Raw genomic sequence first — 19,532 nt, 5'->3', positions numbered from 1 at the left:
CAGGGTAATTAATGGTCACTCGCCTGATAAAGCATGATAGATGTGGAGATGTAAGCCAGAGGGTTCACCTTTTACATGTATTTCTAGCGTAGACAGAGGGTCACACTGTAGGCTACTAAAGTGTTAATTTCATATAGTTTATAATATTGTTAATCAAACCATCTGCCAGGATTAAACTTGGCTTGTGTTGTCTGGCGTGTGTACATCCATCTTCTTTAGAACATACATATATGCCTTTTGAAACTAGGATACAGTGCCTTGCGAAAGTATTCGGCCCCCTTGAACTTTGCGACCTTTTGCCACATTTCAGGCTTCAAACATAAAGATATAAAACTGTATTTTTTTTTGTGAAGAATCAACAACAAGTGGGACACAATCATGAAGTGGAACGACATTTATTGGATATTTCAAACTTTTTTAACAAATCAAAAACGGAAAAATTGGGCGTGCCAAATTATCCACATCTTCAGCCTGGTTGTACTCATTGCAAGGCGCTGACCAAGTCCACCAAATCATCCCTTTTCAGCACAAACAACGCAACACATTTAATAGCATTAGTCCTGCATTATATATATATATTTATCAGATCACAATGTAAAAGATGCAGGGCATCAGATAGAGCTTTATGAGGGTAAAGTTGTACCTGTACGGAAACACACTGCTCCTTGTATCTGTTTCTTCCCAGACGAGTGCTGATTTTCAGTGTAGTGTTGCTTCTTACTGGACCTATTTGGACAAGATCAAATGACACACTTGTAAATGAATCATTATTATCATGTAGGGCCAGGATTTTTCCTGACCTGACAAGGGGGCCTTATTTATATATTTATAGTGTCTCATGGTCTGGAAAAACATCCGGCTACTGATATGACCAGGGTTCAGTACTGAACTATACTCTCCTGTACTGAAATATACTCTACTGTACTGAACTATACTCTACTGAACTAAACTACACTTTCCTATGCTGAACTATACTCTACTGTACTAAGCTATACTCTACGGTACAGAACTATACTCTATGAACGATACTGTACTGAACTATACTCTATGAACTATACTCTACTGAACTAAACTACACTTTCCTATGCTGAACTATACTCTACTGTACTAAGCTATACTCTACGGTACAGAACTATACTCTATGAACAATACTGTACTGAACTATACTCTATGAACTATACTCTGCTGTTCTAAACTATACTTTCCTATGCTGAACTATACTCTACTGTACTAAGCTATACTCTACGGTCCAGAACTATACTCTATGAACAATACTCGACTGAACTGAACTATACTCTACTGAACTATACTCTACTGAACTGAACTATACTCGACTGTACTGAACTACACTCGACTGTACTGAACTATACTCTATGAACAATACTCGACTGAACTGAACTATACTCTACTGAACTATACTCTACTGAACTGAACTATACTCTACTGAACTGAACTATACTCTACTGTACTGAACTATACTCTACTGTACTGAACTATACTCTACTGAACTATACTCGACTGTACTGAACTATACTCTACTGTACTGAACTATACTTGACTGAACTATACTCTACTGAACTATACTCGACTGTACTGAACTCTACTGAACTGAACTATACTCTACTGAACTATACTCTACTGAACTATACTCGACTGTACTGAACTATACTTGACTGAACTATACTCTACTGAACTATACTCGACTGTACTGAACTATACTCTACTGAACTATACTCTACTGAACTATACTCGACTGTACTGAACTATACTCGACTGAACTATACTCGACTGTACTGAACTATACTCGACTGTACTGAACTATACTCGACTGTACTGAACTATACTCGACTGTACTGAACTATACTCTACTGAACTATACTCTACTGAACTATACTCGACTGTACTGAACTATACTCGACTGTACTGAACTATACTCTACTGAACTATACTCTACTGAACTATACTCTACTGAACTGAACTATACTCTACTGAACTATACTCTACTGAACTATACTCGACTGTACTGAACTATACTCGACTGAACTATACTCGACTGTACTGAACTATACTCGACTGTACTGAACTATACTCGACTGTACTGAACTATACTCTACTGAACTATACTCGACTGTACTGAACTATACTCGACTGTACTGAACTATACTCGACTGTACTGAACTATACTCTACTGAACTATACTCTACTGAACTGAACTATACTCTACTGAACTATACTCTACTGTACTGAACTATACTCTGCTGAACTGAACTATACTCTACTGGACTCTACTGAACTATACTCTACTGAACTGAACTATACTCTACTGAACTATACTCTACTGAACTATACTCGACTGTACTGAACTATACTCTACTGTACTGAACTATACTTGACTGAACTATACTCTACTGAATTGAACTATACTCTACTGAACTATACTCGACTGTACTGAACTATACTCTACTGTACTGAACTATACTCTACTGTACTGAACTATACTCTACTGTACTGAACTATACTCTACTGAACTGAACTATACTCTACTTTCCTGTACTGGACTATACTATACTGTACGAAACTATAGTCTACTGTGCCACACTATACTCTACTGAACTATACTCTACAGTACTGGACTGGACTATACTCTACTGTACTGAACTATACTCTACTGTCCTCTACTCTACTGTACTGAACTCTACTCTACTGTACTGAACTCTACCTTCCTGTGCTGAACTCTACTCTACTGTACTGAACTCTACTCTACTGTACTGAACTATACTTTCCTGTGCTGAACTATACTCACCATCTCAAGCTTTATATTAATAATATGTGTAGAGTAAATTGCCACAGTAGATTATCTCTGGAAAATGAGGACATAACTAATTTCAGTTGCACGGAATGATTGTCAATTCAATCTTAGGCCTTGTTCACATGCTGGTTGTAGCTATAGGCGTGCTGATTTCAACCAGTTAGCAACTCTGAAATTCCTGAATTCCAACTGGCATGTGAGCAGGACATTAGTCTGCTCAAATCAGGTTTCACTGCTCAAAACGTCTGCCTCCTGTCATTGAAGCCATGGAAGTTCTAGGTCGTACTGCAGGCATTGTTAGCAGAAAACAGGATCCCTCATTATAGTGTATGGAAAAATTTAGATCTTTGTGTAAACCCCCTAAATCAGATCTTAGATAAGCCTCAATGTAAGTGAAATCGGATTTTGTTGTCTAACAACACATTGTGTCAGTACCTGTAGAGGAAGACAAACTGTTCCTTGTAGGTGTCGCGCCCCAGTCTGGTACTCTTCACCATGGTGTAAGGATGCTTCTTGTTGGCCCTGCCAAAAGGATATAACACATATTATAAACTGGGTGGTTCCAACCCTGAATGCTGATTGGCAGACGTCCGTGATATATCAGACCGTATATCACTGGTATGACAAAGCATTTATGTTTACTGCTTTAATTACATTGGTAACCAGTTTATAATAGCAATAAGTCACCTCGGGGGTTTGTGATATATGGCCAATATACCACGGCTAAGGGTTGTATCCAGGAACTCTGCGTTGCAGAGTAATTGCTTCTAATAAACCAGTTATATTGCTTCTAATAAACTAGATGTGTGTGCTTGAACTGATCATTTAAAAATCCCACACAGAAGAAGTTATAAGGATAATTTAGTTGCTAATGGCAGGATGCAGTACCCCGGTCGGCCTTCAACTTGAGTTACTCAATGAGTGATAGTATTGAAAGACTATAGCCAATACGCATAGGCTGTCACCTAAAATGTGGCATGTAGGCTAATAATTTATTGGTGCTGTTCGGTTATCAAATCAATTTAATTAGCTATTCTGGTAAATGGCAGTGGTGCCCTAGCAGATGGCATTTGGGCCCTAGCAGATGGTGTTGGTGCCCTAGCAGATGGCATTGGTGCCCTAGCAGATGGCATTTGGGCCCTAGCAGATGGTGTTGGTGCCCTAGCAGATGGCGTTGGTGCCCTAGCAGATGGCGTTGGTGCCCTAGCAGATGGCGTTGGTGCCCTAGCAGATGGTATTGGTGCCCTAGCAGATGGCGTTGGTGGCATTGGAGCCCTAGCAGACGGCGTTGGTGCCCTAGCAGATAGCGTTGGTGCCGTAGCAGATGGCATTGGCGCACTAGCAGATGGTGTTGGTGCCCTAGCAGATTGTGTTGGTGCCCTAGCAGATGGCGTTGGTGCCCTAGCAGATGGCCTTGGTGCCCTAGCAGATGGCATTGGTGCCCTAGCAGATGGTGTTGGTGCCCTAGCAGATGGCATTGGTGCCCTAGCAGATGGTGTTGGTGCACTAGCAGATGGCGTTGGTGCCCTAGCAGATGGCATTGGTGCATTGGTGCCCTAGCAGATGGCGTTGGTGCCCTAGCAGATGGCATTGGTGCCCTAGCAGATGGCGTTGGTGCCCCAGCAGATGGCATTGGTGCCCTAGCAGATGGCGTTGGTGCCCTAGCAGATGGCGTTGGGGCCATAGCAGATGGCATTGGTGCACTAGCAGAAGGTGTTGGTGCCCTAGCAGATGGCGTTGGGGCCATAGCAGATGGTGTTGGTGCCCTAGCAGATGGCGTTGGGGCCATAGCAGATGGCATTGGTGCACTAGCAGAAGGTGTTGGTGCCCTAGCAGATGGCGTTGGTGCCCTAGCAGATGGCATTGGTGCCTAGCAGATGGCATTGGTGCATTGGTGCCCTAGCAGATGGCGTTGGTGCCCTAGCAGATGGCATTGGTGCCCTAGCAGATGGCGTTGGTGCCCTAGCAGATGGCATTGGTGCCCTAGCAGATGGCATTGTTGCCCTAGCAGATGGTGCTGGTGCCCTAGCAGATGGCGTTGGGGCCATAGCAGATGGCATTGGTGCCCTAGCAGATGGCATTGGTGCCCTAGCAGATGGTGTTGGTGCCCTAGCAGATGGTGTTGGTGCCCTAGCAGATGGCGTTGGTGCCCTAGCAGATGGCGTTGGTGCCCTAGCAGATGGCATTGGTGCCTAGCAGATGGCATTGGTGCCCTAGCAGATGGCGTTGGTGCCCTAGCAGATGGCATTGGTGCCCTAGCAGATGGCGTTGGTGCCCTAGCAGATGGCATTGGTGCCCTAGCAGATGGCATTGGTGCCCTAGCAGATGGCGTTGGGGCCATAGCAGATGGCGTTGGGGCCATAGCAGATGGCATTGATGCACTAGCAGAAGGTGTTGGTGCCCTAGCAGATGGCGTTGGTGCCCTAGCAGATGGCATTGGTGCCCTAGCAGATGGCATTGGTGCCCTAGCAGATGGTGTTGGTGCCCTAGCAGATGGCATTGGTGCCCTAGCAGATGGCATTGGTGCCCTAGCAGATGGCATCGGTGCCCTAGCAGATGGCGTTGGTGCCCTAGCAGGTTGGGCCCCTCTTAAAAGCTAAATGGTCTTGCAGGCCATTCAGATTTACAGTAACTTCTGAGCCACTCATAGACTACCCATGATGACAGATGAGAAATACCTATTCCAGATACATACTGTGGTTATACAGTATTCTGTAGCCCCGGGGCTATCCTGTCAGAGTTGACATCGCTAGGTGTCTCTGCTATGTACTATAGTGTATAAACCGTAAAAGTCAGGAAAAGCCTCAAGCTTTTTTTTCCTTCACTAAAATTACAAAACAACACACAAACATGACAAAATAATATTTTTTTTAGGCCCTGTTTACATTTATTGTTATGACAAAAAAAAATTGCGCATGGAAGGCCAATCCTGTTCATGACATGTTGGAAACGTGCCCTGATGATCAGAGGGGCCCAAAAAAATGGGGGGCCTTGTGGTTTAGTTTGTTCTGGTGGTGTAAGTGGCCTCTCTAACACATATAGCCTATAGACTCTAACCGGCTGCAGCCTAGGTTTAACTCCAGAACCCTGCTCTTTCAGAAAACTCTCTCCTCTTTATCTGTCCCTCTATCCTGTCTAATAAACATTAACAAAATATGGAAGGAGTGGGGGGGGCTGCCCCACTCCCTAATAAATAATAGAAATAAGGGGCTCTGGATACACTGGGACCAGATGACAGGTTCCCAACACTATAGGTAACTCTAGATCCAATAATAACATGGTCACTATCTCAAATATGTTTTTGGTGCGCTACATAGAACCTGGTCTGTAAGTAACTAAGTCATATGTTTACATATTTCAGCACACAAATGTCACTGTGACAAGGAAATGGGAAGAAAATATGCAAACACATAGATAACTTCCACACCGCAAACTGTTCTTCAGATACAGGAAGTGCTAATGTTATAAAGCTTTAGTCACAACCTAGGTATACAGGGAGAGAGATGGTTATGTAGTGCAGTTCAGGCCATACAACGTTCTCTCTGAAGAGGATTTCTGCTGTTTACGAAAGGCATCAGAGCATCCTTCAACTCCTGGGTACATCTTCATAACACGGTAATTAATTTGAATAATGAAAATGTAATATACGGTTCAAATAGACTAAATATGGAACTATTATCAATCGACCTTATTCAATAAATATCCTTTGAGGAAATGTCATAAAATTGTTTGTAATATCATTATTTTGTACCAACAAAAACAAAAACTGAGGAAAAGAGATTTGCATAATATTTCATGTTGATGTTCTTCGTGTGAAAAACTGCTGTGAGACTGCACAGGAAGCTACTGTGTGCATATGTCAGATGTTTTGAGGCTTCTGCTCTTCTTGAGGTCAGACAGTCTGCAAGGCTAGTGTTCTCCTTTCTGTCTTTAAAGCCTTTTGGTCTGATATCTATTGACAATTTACAGCTGAATTAAATGACCAGGACTGAACCGGACTCCGATGAACACTTTGTGGGGACTATAATAGCAAATAATTTCTAGCAGATCATTTCTACCCTAAAACATCAGGAAGTCTAAACTCTTTTTGTATGGTAAAGAGAACGGAAACATACAGTGCCTTGCGAAAGTATTCGGCCCCCTTGAACTTTGCGACCTTTTGCCACATTTCAGGCTTCAAACATAAAGATATAAAACTGTATTTTTTTGTGAAGAATCAACAACAAGTGGGACACAATCATGAAGTGGACCGACATTTATTGGATATTTCAAACTTTTTCAACAAATCAAAAACTGAAAAATTGGCCGTGCAAAATTATTCAGCCCCTTTACTTTCAGTGCAGCAAACTCTCTCCAGAAGTTCAGTGAGGATCTCTGAATGATCCAATGTTGACCTAAATGACTAATGATGATAAATACAATCCACCTGTGTGGAATCAAGTCTCCGTATAAATGCACCTGCACTGTGATAGTCTCAGAGGTCCGTTAAAAGCGCAGAGAGCATCATGAAGAACAAGGAACACACCAGGCAGGTCCGAGATACTGTTGTGATGAAGTTTAAAGCCGGATTTGGATACAAAAAGATTTCCCAAGCTTTAAACATCCCAAGGAGCACTGTGCAAGCGATAATATTGAAATGGAAGGAGTATCAGACCACTGCAAATCTACCAAGACCTGGCCGTCCCTCTAAACTTTCAGCTCATACAAGGAGAAGACTGATCAGAGATGCAGCCAAGAGGCCCATGATCACCCTGGATGAACTGCAGAGATCTACAGCTGAGGTGGGAGACTCTGTCCATAGGACAACAATCAGTCGTATATTGCACAAATCTGGCCTTTATGGAAGAGTGGCAAGAAGAAAGCCATTTCTTAAAGATATCCATAATAAGTGTTGTTTAAAGTTTGCCACAAGCCACCTGGGAGACACACCAAACATGTGGAAGAAGGTGCTCTGGTCAGATGAAACCAAAATTGAACTTTTTGGCAACAATGCAAAACGTTATGTTTGGCGTAAAAGCAACACAGCTGAACACACCATCCCCACTGTCAAACATGGTGGTGGCAGCATCATGGTTTGGGCCTGCTTTTCTTCAGCAGGGACAGGGAAGATGGTTAAAATTGATGGGAAGATGAATGGAGCCAAATACAGGACCATTCTGGAAGAAAACCTGATGGAGTCTGCAAAAGACCTGAGACTGGGATGGAGATTTGTCTTCCAACAAGACAATGATCCAAAACATAAAGCAAAATCTACAATAGAATGGTTCAAAAATAAACATATCCAGGTGTTAGAATGGCCAAGTCAAAGTCCAGACCTGAATCCAATCGAGAATCTGTGGAAAGAACTGAAAACTGCTGTTCTCAAATGCTCTCCATCCAACCTCACTGAGCTTGAGCTGTTTTGCAAGGAGGAATGGGAAAAAAATTCAGTCTCTCGATGTGCAAAACTGATAGAGACATACACCAAGTGACTTACAGCTGTAATCGCAGCAAAAGGTGGCGCTACAAAGTATTAACTTAAGGGGGCTGAATAATTTTGCACGGCCAATTTTTCAGTTTTTGATTTGTTAAAAAAGTTTGAAATATCCAATAAATGTCGTTCCACTTCATGATTGTGTCCCACTTGTTGTTGATTCTTCACAAAAAAATACAGTTTTATATCTTTATGTTTGAAGCCTGAAATGTGGCAAAAGGTTGCAAAGTTCAAGGGGGCCGAATACTTTCGCAAGGCACTGTATACTGCACTAATAAGATTTGTTTTGTGTGTGCAATATCTGATTTTTTTTTACAAATCATCTTGGCTGACATATACAGACAGTTTATAGACAAGACTCTATACCAACTACTAAGATGTATCATAACTGCTCTATTACCCGAAGCAATCATGAAGGTGGCGTCCTTCAACGTCAGAAGATTGGGCACAAGCAAAGTGGCTGATAAGAATGTCCTGAAATATCTCATCAAGGTGATTATTCTCTCATTGTTCTGGAAAAACATTCACATTCTCTATTCATACTTAATATTCAACATTGAGTCTGTCATTATATTATATTTAATTCATTCCCATTCTATTCTATTCCATATGGCCAGATTGTGTCCCGTTACAGTGTCTTCTTGATCCTAGAAGTGGTTGATAGGACTGGCCAGGCCATGACAACGTTCCTTAAAGAGCTAAATGACACAAGGTATTTTCTCCATCTCTGACCTAAAACATACAATAATACCTGGATCCCTAGCAATTCTCCTGTATACATGTCATATATCCACATCTATATAATACAGTGATTAATACCTTACTGTTCTATGTAATCTATGCCACTGAAATAAAAGGCATTTAAGCAATAAGGCACAAGGGGGTTTGTGGTATATGGCCAATATACCACGACTAAGGGCTGTTCATGGGCACGACGCAAACCCCCGAGGTGACTTATTGCTATTGTAAACTGGTTACCAACGTAATTACAGCAGTAAAAATAAATGCTTTGTCATACCAGTGATATACGGTCTGATATATCACGGCCGTCGGCCAATCAGCATTCAGGGTTGGAACCACCCAGTTTATAATATGTGTTATATCCTTTTGGCAGGGCCAACAAGAAGCATCCTTACACCATGGTGAAGAGTACCAGACTGGGGCGCGACACCTACAAGGAACAGTTTGTCTTCCTCTACAGGTACTGACACAATGTGTTGTTAGGCAAGCTTACAATTGGCTCATTCATCTTCCCCCTCGTCTCCCCTGTAACTATTCCCCAGGTCGTTGCTGTAAATGAGAATGTGGGAGGATGAGAAGTATGAGGATGAGAAAATAAAAAATAAAAGACAACAAAATCCGATTTTCACTTACATTGAGGCTTATCTAAGATCTGAAATTAACTGATCCTTTTAGATAATAATGAACAAGTGTACATAAACAGCAATGGGGACCTGATCCTAGATCAGTATTCCCACTCAGGGACACTATGAATACGAGCCCTGTAGATGAACTTGAACACGTGTAGGAGACCTGATCCTAGATCAGTATTCCTACTCAGGGACACTATGAATATGAGCCCTGTAGATGAACGTGATAAGCTGTAAGTTGACAGATGCCTCATGTATTGTTGGTGCCAGAGAGGACCATGTGAAGCTGACTGACAGCTATCAGTATAAGGACAACCAGGTGGGAGACGAGGACGCCTTCGCTAGAGAGCCCTACATCCTCCGCTTCACCTGTCTCAATACAGGTAGTATTATAGTAATGTCTTCACTAGAGAGCCCTGTTTCACCTGTCTCAATACAGGTAGTATTATAGTAATGTCTTCACTAGAGAGCCCTGTTTCACCTGTCTCAATACAGGTAGTATTATAGTAATTTCTTCACTAAAGAGCCCTGTTTCACCTGTCTCAATACAGGTAGTATTATAGTAATGTCTTCACTAGAGAGCTCTGTTTCACCTGTCTCAATACAGGTAGTATTATAGTAATGTCTTCACTAGAGAGCCCTGTTTCACCTGTCTCAATACAGGTAGTATTATAGTAATGTCTTCACTAAAGAGCCCTGTTTCACCTGTCTCAATACAGGTAGTATTATAGTAATGTCTTCACTAGAGAGCTCTGTTTCACCTGTCTCAATACAGGTAGTATTATAGTAATGTCTTCACTAGAGAGCTCTGTTTCACCTGTTTCAATACAGGTAGTATTATAGTAATGTCTTCACTAGAGAGCTCTGTTTCACCTGTCTCAATACAGGTAGTATCATAGTAATGTCTTCACTAGAGAGCTCTGTTTCACCTGTCTCAATACAGGTAGTATTATAGTAATGTCTTCACTAGAGAGCTCTGTTTCACCTGTCTCAATACAGGTAGTATTATAGTAATGTCTTCACTAAAGAGCTCTGTTTCACCTGTCTCAATACAGGTAGTATTATAGTAATGTCTTCACTAGAGAGCACTGTTTCACCTGTCTCAATACAGGTAGTGTTATAGTAATGTCTTCACTAGAGAGCTCTGTTTCACCTGTCTCAATACAGGTAGTGTTATAGTAATGTCTTCACTAGAGAGCTCTGTTTCACCTGTCTCAATACAGGTAGTATTATAGTAATGTCTTCACTAGAGAGCTCTGTTTCACCTGTCTCAATACAGGTAGTATTATAGTAATGTCTTCACTAGAGAGCTCTGTTTCACCTGTCTCAATACAGGTAGTGTTATAGTAATGTCTTCACTAGAGAGCTCTGTTTCACCTGTCTCAATACAGGTAGTATTATAGTAATGTCTTCACTAGAGAGCTCTGTTTCACCTGTCTCAATACAGGTAGTATTATAGTAATGTCTTCACTAGAGAGCTCTGTTTCACCTGTCTCAATACAGGTAGTATTATAGTAATGTCTTCACTAGAGAGCACTGTTTCACCTGTCTCAATACAGGTAGTGTTATAGTAATGTCTTCACTAGAGAGCTCTGTTTCACCTGTCTCAATACAGGTAGTGTTATAGTAATGTCTTCACTAGAGAGCTCTGTTTCACCTGTCTCAATACAGGTAGTATTATAGTAATGTCTTCACTAGAGAGCTCTGTTTCACCTGTCTCAATACAGGTAGTATTATAGTAATGTCTTCACTAGAGAGCTCTGTTTCACCTGTCTCAATACAGGTAGTGTTATAGTAATGTCTTCACTAGAGAGCTCTGTTTCACCTGTTTCAATACAGGTAGTATTATAGTAATGTCTTCACTAGAGAGCCCTGTTTCACCTGTCTCAATACAGGTAGTATTATAGTAATGTCTTCACTAGAGAGCTCTGTTTCACCTGTCTCAATACAGGTAGTATTATAGTAATGTCTTCACTAGAGAGCACTGTTTCACCTGTCTCAATACAGGTAGTATTATAGTAATGTCTTCACTAGAGAGCCCTGTTTCACCTGTCTCAATACAGGTAGTATTATAGTAATGTCTTCACTAGAGAGCACTGTTTCACCTGTCTCAATACAGGTAGTGTTATAGTAATGTCTTCACTAGAGAGCTCTGTTTCACCTGTTTCAATACAGGTAGTGTTATAGTAATGTCTTCACTAGAGAGCTCTGTTTCACCTGTCTCAATACAGGTAGTATTATAGTAATGTCTTCACTAGAGAGCTCTGTTTCACCTGTTTCAATACAGGTAGTATTATAGTAATGTCTTCACTAGAGAGCTCTGTTTCACCTGTTTCAATACAGGTAGTATTATAGTAATGTCTTCACTAGAGAGCTCTGTTTCACCTGTCTCAATACAGGTAGTGTTATAGTAATGTCTTCACTAGAGAGCTCTGTTTCACCTGTCTCAATACAGGTAGTGTTATAGTAATGTCTTCACTAGAGAGCTCTGTTTCACCTGTCTCAATACAGGTAGTATTATAGTAATGTCTTCACTAGAGAGCTCTGTTTCACCTGTCTCAATACAGGTAGTGGTATAGTCATGTCTTCACTAAAGAGCCCTGTTTCACCTGTCTCAATACAGGTAGTATTATAGTAATGTCTTCACTAGAGAGCTCTGTTTCACCTGTCTCAATACAGGTAGTGTTATAGTAATGTCTTCACTAGAGAGCTCTGTTTCACCTGTCTCAATACAGGTAGTATTATAGTAATGTCTTCACTAGAGAGCTCTGCTTCACCTGTCTCAATACAGGTAGTGTTATAGTAATGTCTTCACTAGAGAGCTCTGTTTCACCTGTCTCAATACAGGTAGTATTATAGTAATGTCTTCACTAGAGAGCTCTGTTTCACCTGTCTCAATACAGGTAGTGTTATAGTAATGTCTTCACTAGAGAGCTCTGTTTCACCTGTCTCAATACAGGTAGTATTATAGTAATGTCTTCACTAGAGAGCTCTGTTTCACCTGTCTCAATACAGGTAGTGTTATAGTAATGTCTTCACTAGAGAGCCCTGTTTCACCTGTCTCAATACAGGTAGTATTGTAGTAATGTCTTCACTAGAGAGCTCTGTTTCACCTGTCTCAATACAGGTAGTGGTATAGTCATGTCTTCACGTACGTTATTATTTATTTACCATCTATCCTCTTTAGTTCCTATTTGTATATTTATCCTATATGATTGGTACGTCAGTAATACTATAGTATCTGAGGGGTGATAGAGACTGGTTGGTACATCAGTAATACTATAGTATCTAAGGGGTGATAGAGACTGGTTGGTACATCAGTAATACTATAGTATCTAAGGGGTGATAGAGACTGGTTGGTACATCAGTAATACTATAGTATCTGAGGGGTGATAGAGACTGGTTGGTACATCAGTAATACTATAGTATCTGAGGGGTGATAGAGACTGGTTGGTACATCAGTAATACTATAGTATCTGAGGGGTGATAGAGACTGGTTGGTACATCAGTAATACTATAGTATCTGAGGGGTGATAGAGACTGGTTGGTACATCAGTAATACTATAGTATCTGAGGGGTGATAGAGACTGGTTGGTACATCAGTAATACTATAGTATCTGAGGGGTGATAGAGACTGGTTGTAGTATTACTATAGTATCTGAGGGGTGATAGAGACTGGTTGGTACATCAGTATTACTATAGTATCTGAGGGGTAATAGAGACTGGTTGGTACATCAGTAATACTATAGTATCTAAGCGGTGATAGAGACTGGTTGGTACATCAGAAATACTATAGTATCTGAGGGGTGATAGAGACTGGTTGGTACATCAGTAATACTATAGTATCTGAGGGGTGATAGAGACTGGTTGGTACATCAGAAATACTATAGTATCTGAGGGGTGATAGAGACTGGTTGGTACATCAGTAATACTATAGTATCTAAGGGGTGATAGAGACTGGTTGGTACATCAGTAATACTATAGTATCTGAGGGGTGATAGAGACTGGTTGGTACATCAGTATTACTATAGTATCTGAGGGGTGATAGAGACTGGTTGGTACATCAGTAATACTATAGTATCTGAGGAGTGATAGAGACGGTTTGGTACATCAGTATTACTATAGTATCTGAGGGGTAATAGAGACTGGTTGGTACATCAGTAATACTATAGTATCTAAGCGGTGATAGAGACTGGTTGGTACATCAGAAATACTATAGTATCTGAGGGGTGATAGAGACTGGTTGGTACATCAGTAATACTATAGTATCTGAGGGGTGATAGAGACTGGTTGTAGTATTACTATAGTATCTGAGGGGTGATAGAGACTGGTTGGTACATCAGTATTACTATAGTATCTGAGGGGTAATAGAGACTGGTTGGTACATCAGTAATACTATAGTATCTGAGGGGTGATAGAGACTGGTTGGTACATCAGTAATACTATAGTATCTGAGGGGTGATAGAGACTGGTTGGTACATCAGTAATACTATAGTATCTGAGGGGTGATAGAGACTGGTTGTAGTATTACTATAGTATCTGAGGGGTGATAGAGACTGGTTGGTACATCAGTATTACTATAGTATCTGAGGGGTAATAGAGACTGGTTGGTACATCAGTAATACTATAGTATCTGAGTGGTGATAGAGACTGGTTGGTACATCAGTAATACTATAGTATCTGAGGGGTGATAGAGACTGGTTGGTACATCAGTAATACTATAGTATCTAAGGGGTGATAGAGACTGGTTGGTACATCAGAAATACTATAGTATCTGAGGGGTGATAGAGACTGGTTGGTACATCAGTAATACTATAGTATCTGAGGGGTGATAGAGACTGGTTGGTACATCAGTAATACTATAGTATCTAAGGGGTGATAGAGACTGGTTGGTACATCAGTAATACTATAGTATCTGAGGGGTGATAGAGACTGGTTGGTACATCAGAAATACTATAGTATCTGAGCGGTGATAGAGACTGGTTGGTACATCAGTAATACTATAGTATCTGAGGGGTGATAGAGACTGGTTGGTACATCAGTAATACTATAGTATCTAAGGGGTGATAGAGACTGGTTGGTACATCAGTAATACTATAGTATCTGAGGGGTGATAGAGACTGGTTGGTACATCAGTATTACTATAGTATCTGAGGGGTGATAGAGACTGGTTGGTACATCAGTAATACTATAGTATCTGAGGAGTGATAGAGACTGTTTGGTACATCAGTAATACTATAGTATATGAGGAGTGATAGAGACTGGTTGGTACATCAGTAATACTATAGTATCTGAGGGGTGATAGAGACTGGTTGGTACATCAGTAATACTATAGTATCTAAGGGGTGATAGAGACTGGTTGGTACATCAGTAATACTATAGTATCTGAGGGGTGATAGAGACTGGTTGGTACATCAGAAATACTATAGTATCTGAGCGGTGATAGAGACTGGTTGGTACATCAGTAATACTATAGTATCTGAGGGGTGATAGAGACTGGTTGGTACATCAGTAATACTATAGTATCTAAGGGGTGATAGAGACTGGTTGGTACATCAGTAATACTATAGTATCTGAGGGGTGATAGAGACTGGTTGGTACATCAGTATTACTATAGTATCTGAGGGGTGATAGAGACTGGTTGGTACATCAGTAATACTATAGTATCTGAGGAGTGATAGAGACTGTTTGGTACATCAGTAATACTATAGTATATGAGGAGTGATAGAGACTGGTTGGTACATAAGACGTTAATGGTTATCTGTAGGAGCCAGATGGCTTTGGAATGTGCTGAGTGGATGGGAGGAAGTCACAGGATTGCTATAGGGGATACAGGTGGAGAGCTTTGGATTAGGCATCAAGGGGGTTGAGGTCAGGTCAGGTCACCTTAAGGGGAATGGTTTATTACTCGTATCCCTTCCTCTTCCTGTCGAACTATAACAGATCTAAAGTGTTGGAGAGAAGGAGGAGTGCATCTAAACTGGAGTTTACAGTGCCTTGCGAAAGTATTCGGCCCCCTTGAACTTTGCGACCTTTTGCCACATTTCAGGCTTCAAACATAAAGATATAAAACTGTATTTTTTTGTTAAGAATCAACAACAAGTGGGACACAATCATGAAGTGGAACGACATTTATTGGATATTTCAAACTTTTTTAACAAATCAAAAACTGAAAAATTGGGCGTGCAAAATTATTCAGCCCCTTTACTTTCAGTGCAGCAAACTCTCTCCAGAAGTTCAGTGAGGATCTCTGAATGATCCAATGTTGACCTAAATGACTAATGATGATAAATACAATCCACCTGTGTGTAATCAAGTCTCCGTATAAATGCACCTGCACTGTGATAGTCTCAGAGGTCCGTTAAAAGCGCAGAGAGCATCATGAAGAACAAGGAACACACCAGGCAGGTCCGAGATACTGTTGTGAAGAAGTTTAAAGCCGGATTTGGATACAAAAAGATTTCCCAAGCTTTAAACATCCCAAGGAGCACTGTGCAAGCGATAATATTGAAATGGATGGAGTATCAGACCACTGCAAATCTACCAAGACCTGGCCGTCCCTCTAAACTTTCAGCTCATACAAGGAGAAGACTGATCAGAGATGCAGCCAAGAGGCCCATGATCACTCTGGATGAACTGCAGAGATCTACAGCTGAGGTGGGAGACTCTGTCCATAGGACAACAATCAGTTGTATATTGCACAAATCTGGCCTTTATGAAAGAGTGGCAAGAAGAAAGCCATTTCTTAAAGATATCCATAAAAAGTGTAGTTTAAAGTTTGCCACAAGCCACCTGGGAGACACACCAAACATGTGGAAGAAGGTGCTCTGGTCAGATGAAACCAAAATTTAACTTTTTGGCAACAATGCAAAACGTTATGTTTGGCGTAAAAGCAACACAGCTCATCACCCTGAACACACCATGCCCACTGTCAAACATGGTGGACAATGATCCAAAAAAATCTACAAAATCTACAATGGAATGGTTCAAAAATAAACATTTCCAGGTGTTAGAATGGCCAAGTCAAAGTCCAGACCTGAATCCAATCGAGAATCTGTGGAAAGAACTGAAAACTGCTGTTCACAAATTCTCTCCATCCAACCTTACTGAGCTCGAGCTGTTTTGCAAGGAGGAATGGGAAAAAATGTCAGTCTCTCAATGTGCAAAACTGATAGAGACATACCCCAAGCGACTTACAGCTGTAATCGCAGCAAAAGGTGGCGCTACAAAGTATTAACTTAAGGGGGCTGAATAATTTTGCACGCCCAATTTTTCAGTTTTTGATTTGTTAAAAAAGTTTGAAATATCCAATAAATGTCGTTCCACTTCATGATTGTGTCCCACTTGTATTTGATTCTTCACAAAAAAATACAGTTTTATATCTTTATGTTTGAAGCCTGAAATGTGGCAAAAGGTCGCAAAGTTCAAGGGGGCCGAATACTTTCGCAAGGCACTGTATATACTGCGTTGGTGGAAACATGCTTTGTCTAATGTATTGATCCTCTGGGAAGAATAAACTTGGTTAAGCTTTCATAATGTCCGTAGAGTTTTTTACTCCGAGAATTAGAACCTAACACGTAACTCTGGCAGAGGTTTTTTTTCTGATCAGGTGATGTGGTCAGGAATTACTCCTAACCCCTACTACGGTACCTACTCCAGACTGTTCACAGTAGTTGGGAGTTGGGTTCTAGAACAATTCCTTTCAGGATATGACATGATGGCTCTATATCCTATAGTGCTGAAAGACCTCGTGTTGATCCCGGTGCACACCAAGCCTGAAGACTCTGTGAAGGAATTGGATGAGCTGTACGACGTCGTGAAAGTAGTGAAGAGGAAGTGGAAGACTGATGTAGGTTTACGCACTAAATGCTCACCTGGGTACACACACTTCTTATTCTGAAAGTTAAGGTTCGCTGACACGTTAAGGTTCCAATAGTTTCCACTCATTTGTAGTTCATAAGTGTGTATATAAGTAGCTAATAAAGGTATTTATTATGTCTTATTAGTCATATATTACACCTAAATTAAGTGTTTTCTTATTCAAACATTGTCATGTGCTACTGGAAAATCCTTTTAAAACCTCCTTGTTAGCCATAATAAAGACATATTAGTATTTAATAAAGGGTGAGTTACACAGGAACAATATTCTTAGTGAGCTGTCTCAATGTGGGACTACTAAGGACATAGTACATAAAATGTGTTCCCTGTTCTAAAGTGTAACGAAAGATAACGCTTTAGAACAGGGAACACATATTGAGGTACTATGACCTTATTAGTTCCACATTGAGAACGCTCACTAAGAGTCTGTTTCTTGTGTAATTTGCTCTTTATTAAATACTGTATCAAATCAAATCAAATCAAATGTATTTATATAGCCCTTCGTACATCAGCTGATATCTCAAAGTGCTTATACAGAAACCCAGCCTAAAACCCCAAACAGCAAGCAATGCAGGTGTAGAAGCACGGTGGCTAGGAAAAACTCCCTAGAAAGGCCAAAACCTAGGAAGAAACCTAGAGAGGAACCAACAATGAGGTTATTAAGTAAGTTTGATGTTTGATTAAGAAAACCCTTAATTAAGTTATAATATATGACTAATAAGACATAATAAAGGCCTTATTGGCTACTTATATACACACTTATACACTACAAATGAATAGCTAACGTGCACCTTAAAAAGTGTTATCCACTTTTTTTAACACAACATTATATCATTGTTGACAGCATTTAGCTTAAAATCAAGAGAATATAGAAGTAATTTAAAAAATATATATATTTTTTTATTTCTTTGTAATCTTTATTATTTTCCTTTAAAAATTTTTTTTTATTATTTTTTAAAAAATATTTTTTTTCTTCATAGAAATACTTTAGTGTGATGTCACTGCTTGTGTCTCTGGCAGAACATCATGATCCTGGGCGATTTCAATGCGGACGGAAGTTATGTCACCAAGAAAGGCATGACGAATATCCGTATCCGTAGTGACAAGAAGTTCCACTGGGTGATTGGAGATGATGTGGACACCACAGCCAACACAAGCAACGACCACACCTACGACAGGTAGACCTACTCCAAATAGGTTATAGACTCAAGGTGTACGACAAAAAAGGTTATGAATTGGATCAAATACATCAAATATGGTACAATATATCATCCTTTCTCAAAAATGTTATCCAAAAGAACCCTATGAAATTAATGGAAATGGTTCATTGTTAAGCAAAGTTTTATAAACATATCTGTTCAATATTGCAAACAGGACCTCTGAAGACACATATCATCATGTCATTTCTTTAGCCATTGTGGAATATTTTTGTTTCCTTTGCTTCCTATCAGGATTGTGATGTACGGGGATGATATGTTGGAGGCGATGGTCCCCAACTCAGCCAAGCCCTTCAACTACCACAAAGCCTTTCACTTATCTGAAGCTATGGTACGTCATATTTCATCTTTCAGCCATCTGTTTTCCATCTTGGACTAAAAACATTTTCAATTGAGATGTTTTTTTTAATAGTGTTTTTAGGTAATCCCTTACTACATAAATATTTCACTCCCTCAAATGATGCAGGCTTTGAGTATCAGTGACCACTACCCTGTAGAGGTGGAGCTGACGACGGCTGAAACTGTACCACAGAAGAAAGAGGAAAAAGAGATAGAGGAAGTAGAGACTCCCAGTGTAAATCCAATACCACGGAAGAAGAAAAGACTCGTGAGAAAGTTAATAGGGAAGTCAAAACAAGCCTAGATGTATATAAATAATTATATTCTAACTGTAAATCTGTTTCTGTTTGTTTCAAATGTTTCAAGTGCTTTACTTAATAAAGACCTACATGCAATATTCTATGTAGGAAATGTTATTTTACGATAAAACATTTTCTCAGTAAACC

The 19,532-nt window shown here is 40.3% G+C and overlaps 1 protein-coding gene across 1 annotated transcript; it reads left to right on the top strand.

Moving 5' to 3' along the window:
- The first annotated feature begins 6,302 nt into the window (after window positions 1-6,302).
- On the top strand, window positions 6,303-19,532 carry dnsl3 (Deoxyribonuclease gamma). Its single transcript, NM_001165127.1, is given in 9 exon segments — window positions 6,303-6,424; window positions 8,689-8,774; window positions 8,900-8,994; window positions 9,397-9,483; window positions 9,923-10,035; window positions 17,389-17,501; window positions 18,551-18,708; window positions 18,982-19,078; window positions 19,214-19,532. Coding segments are annotated over 8 exon segments (921 nt in total). The 5' UTR covers window positions 6,303-6,424; window positions 8,689-8,693; the 3' UTR covers window positions 19,391-19,532.

Source organism: Oncorhynchus mykiss, chromosome 17 (assembly GCF_013265735.2).
Source record: "Oncorhynchus mykiss isolate Arlee chromosome 17, USDA_OmykA_1.1, whole genome shotgun sequence".
Classification (NCBI taxonomy): domain Eukaryota; kingdom Metazoa; phylum Chordata; class Actinopteri; order Salmoniformes; family Salmonidae; genus Oncorhynchus; species Oncorhynchus mykiss.
Note: the sequence above shows the minus strand (reverse complement) of the source record. Positions and strands in the feature narration are given on the sequence as shown.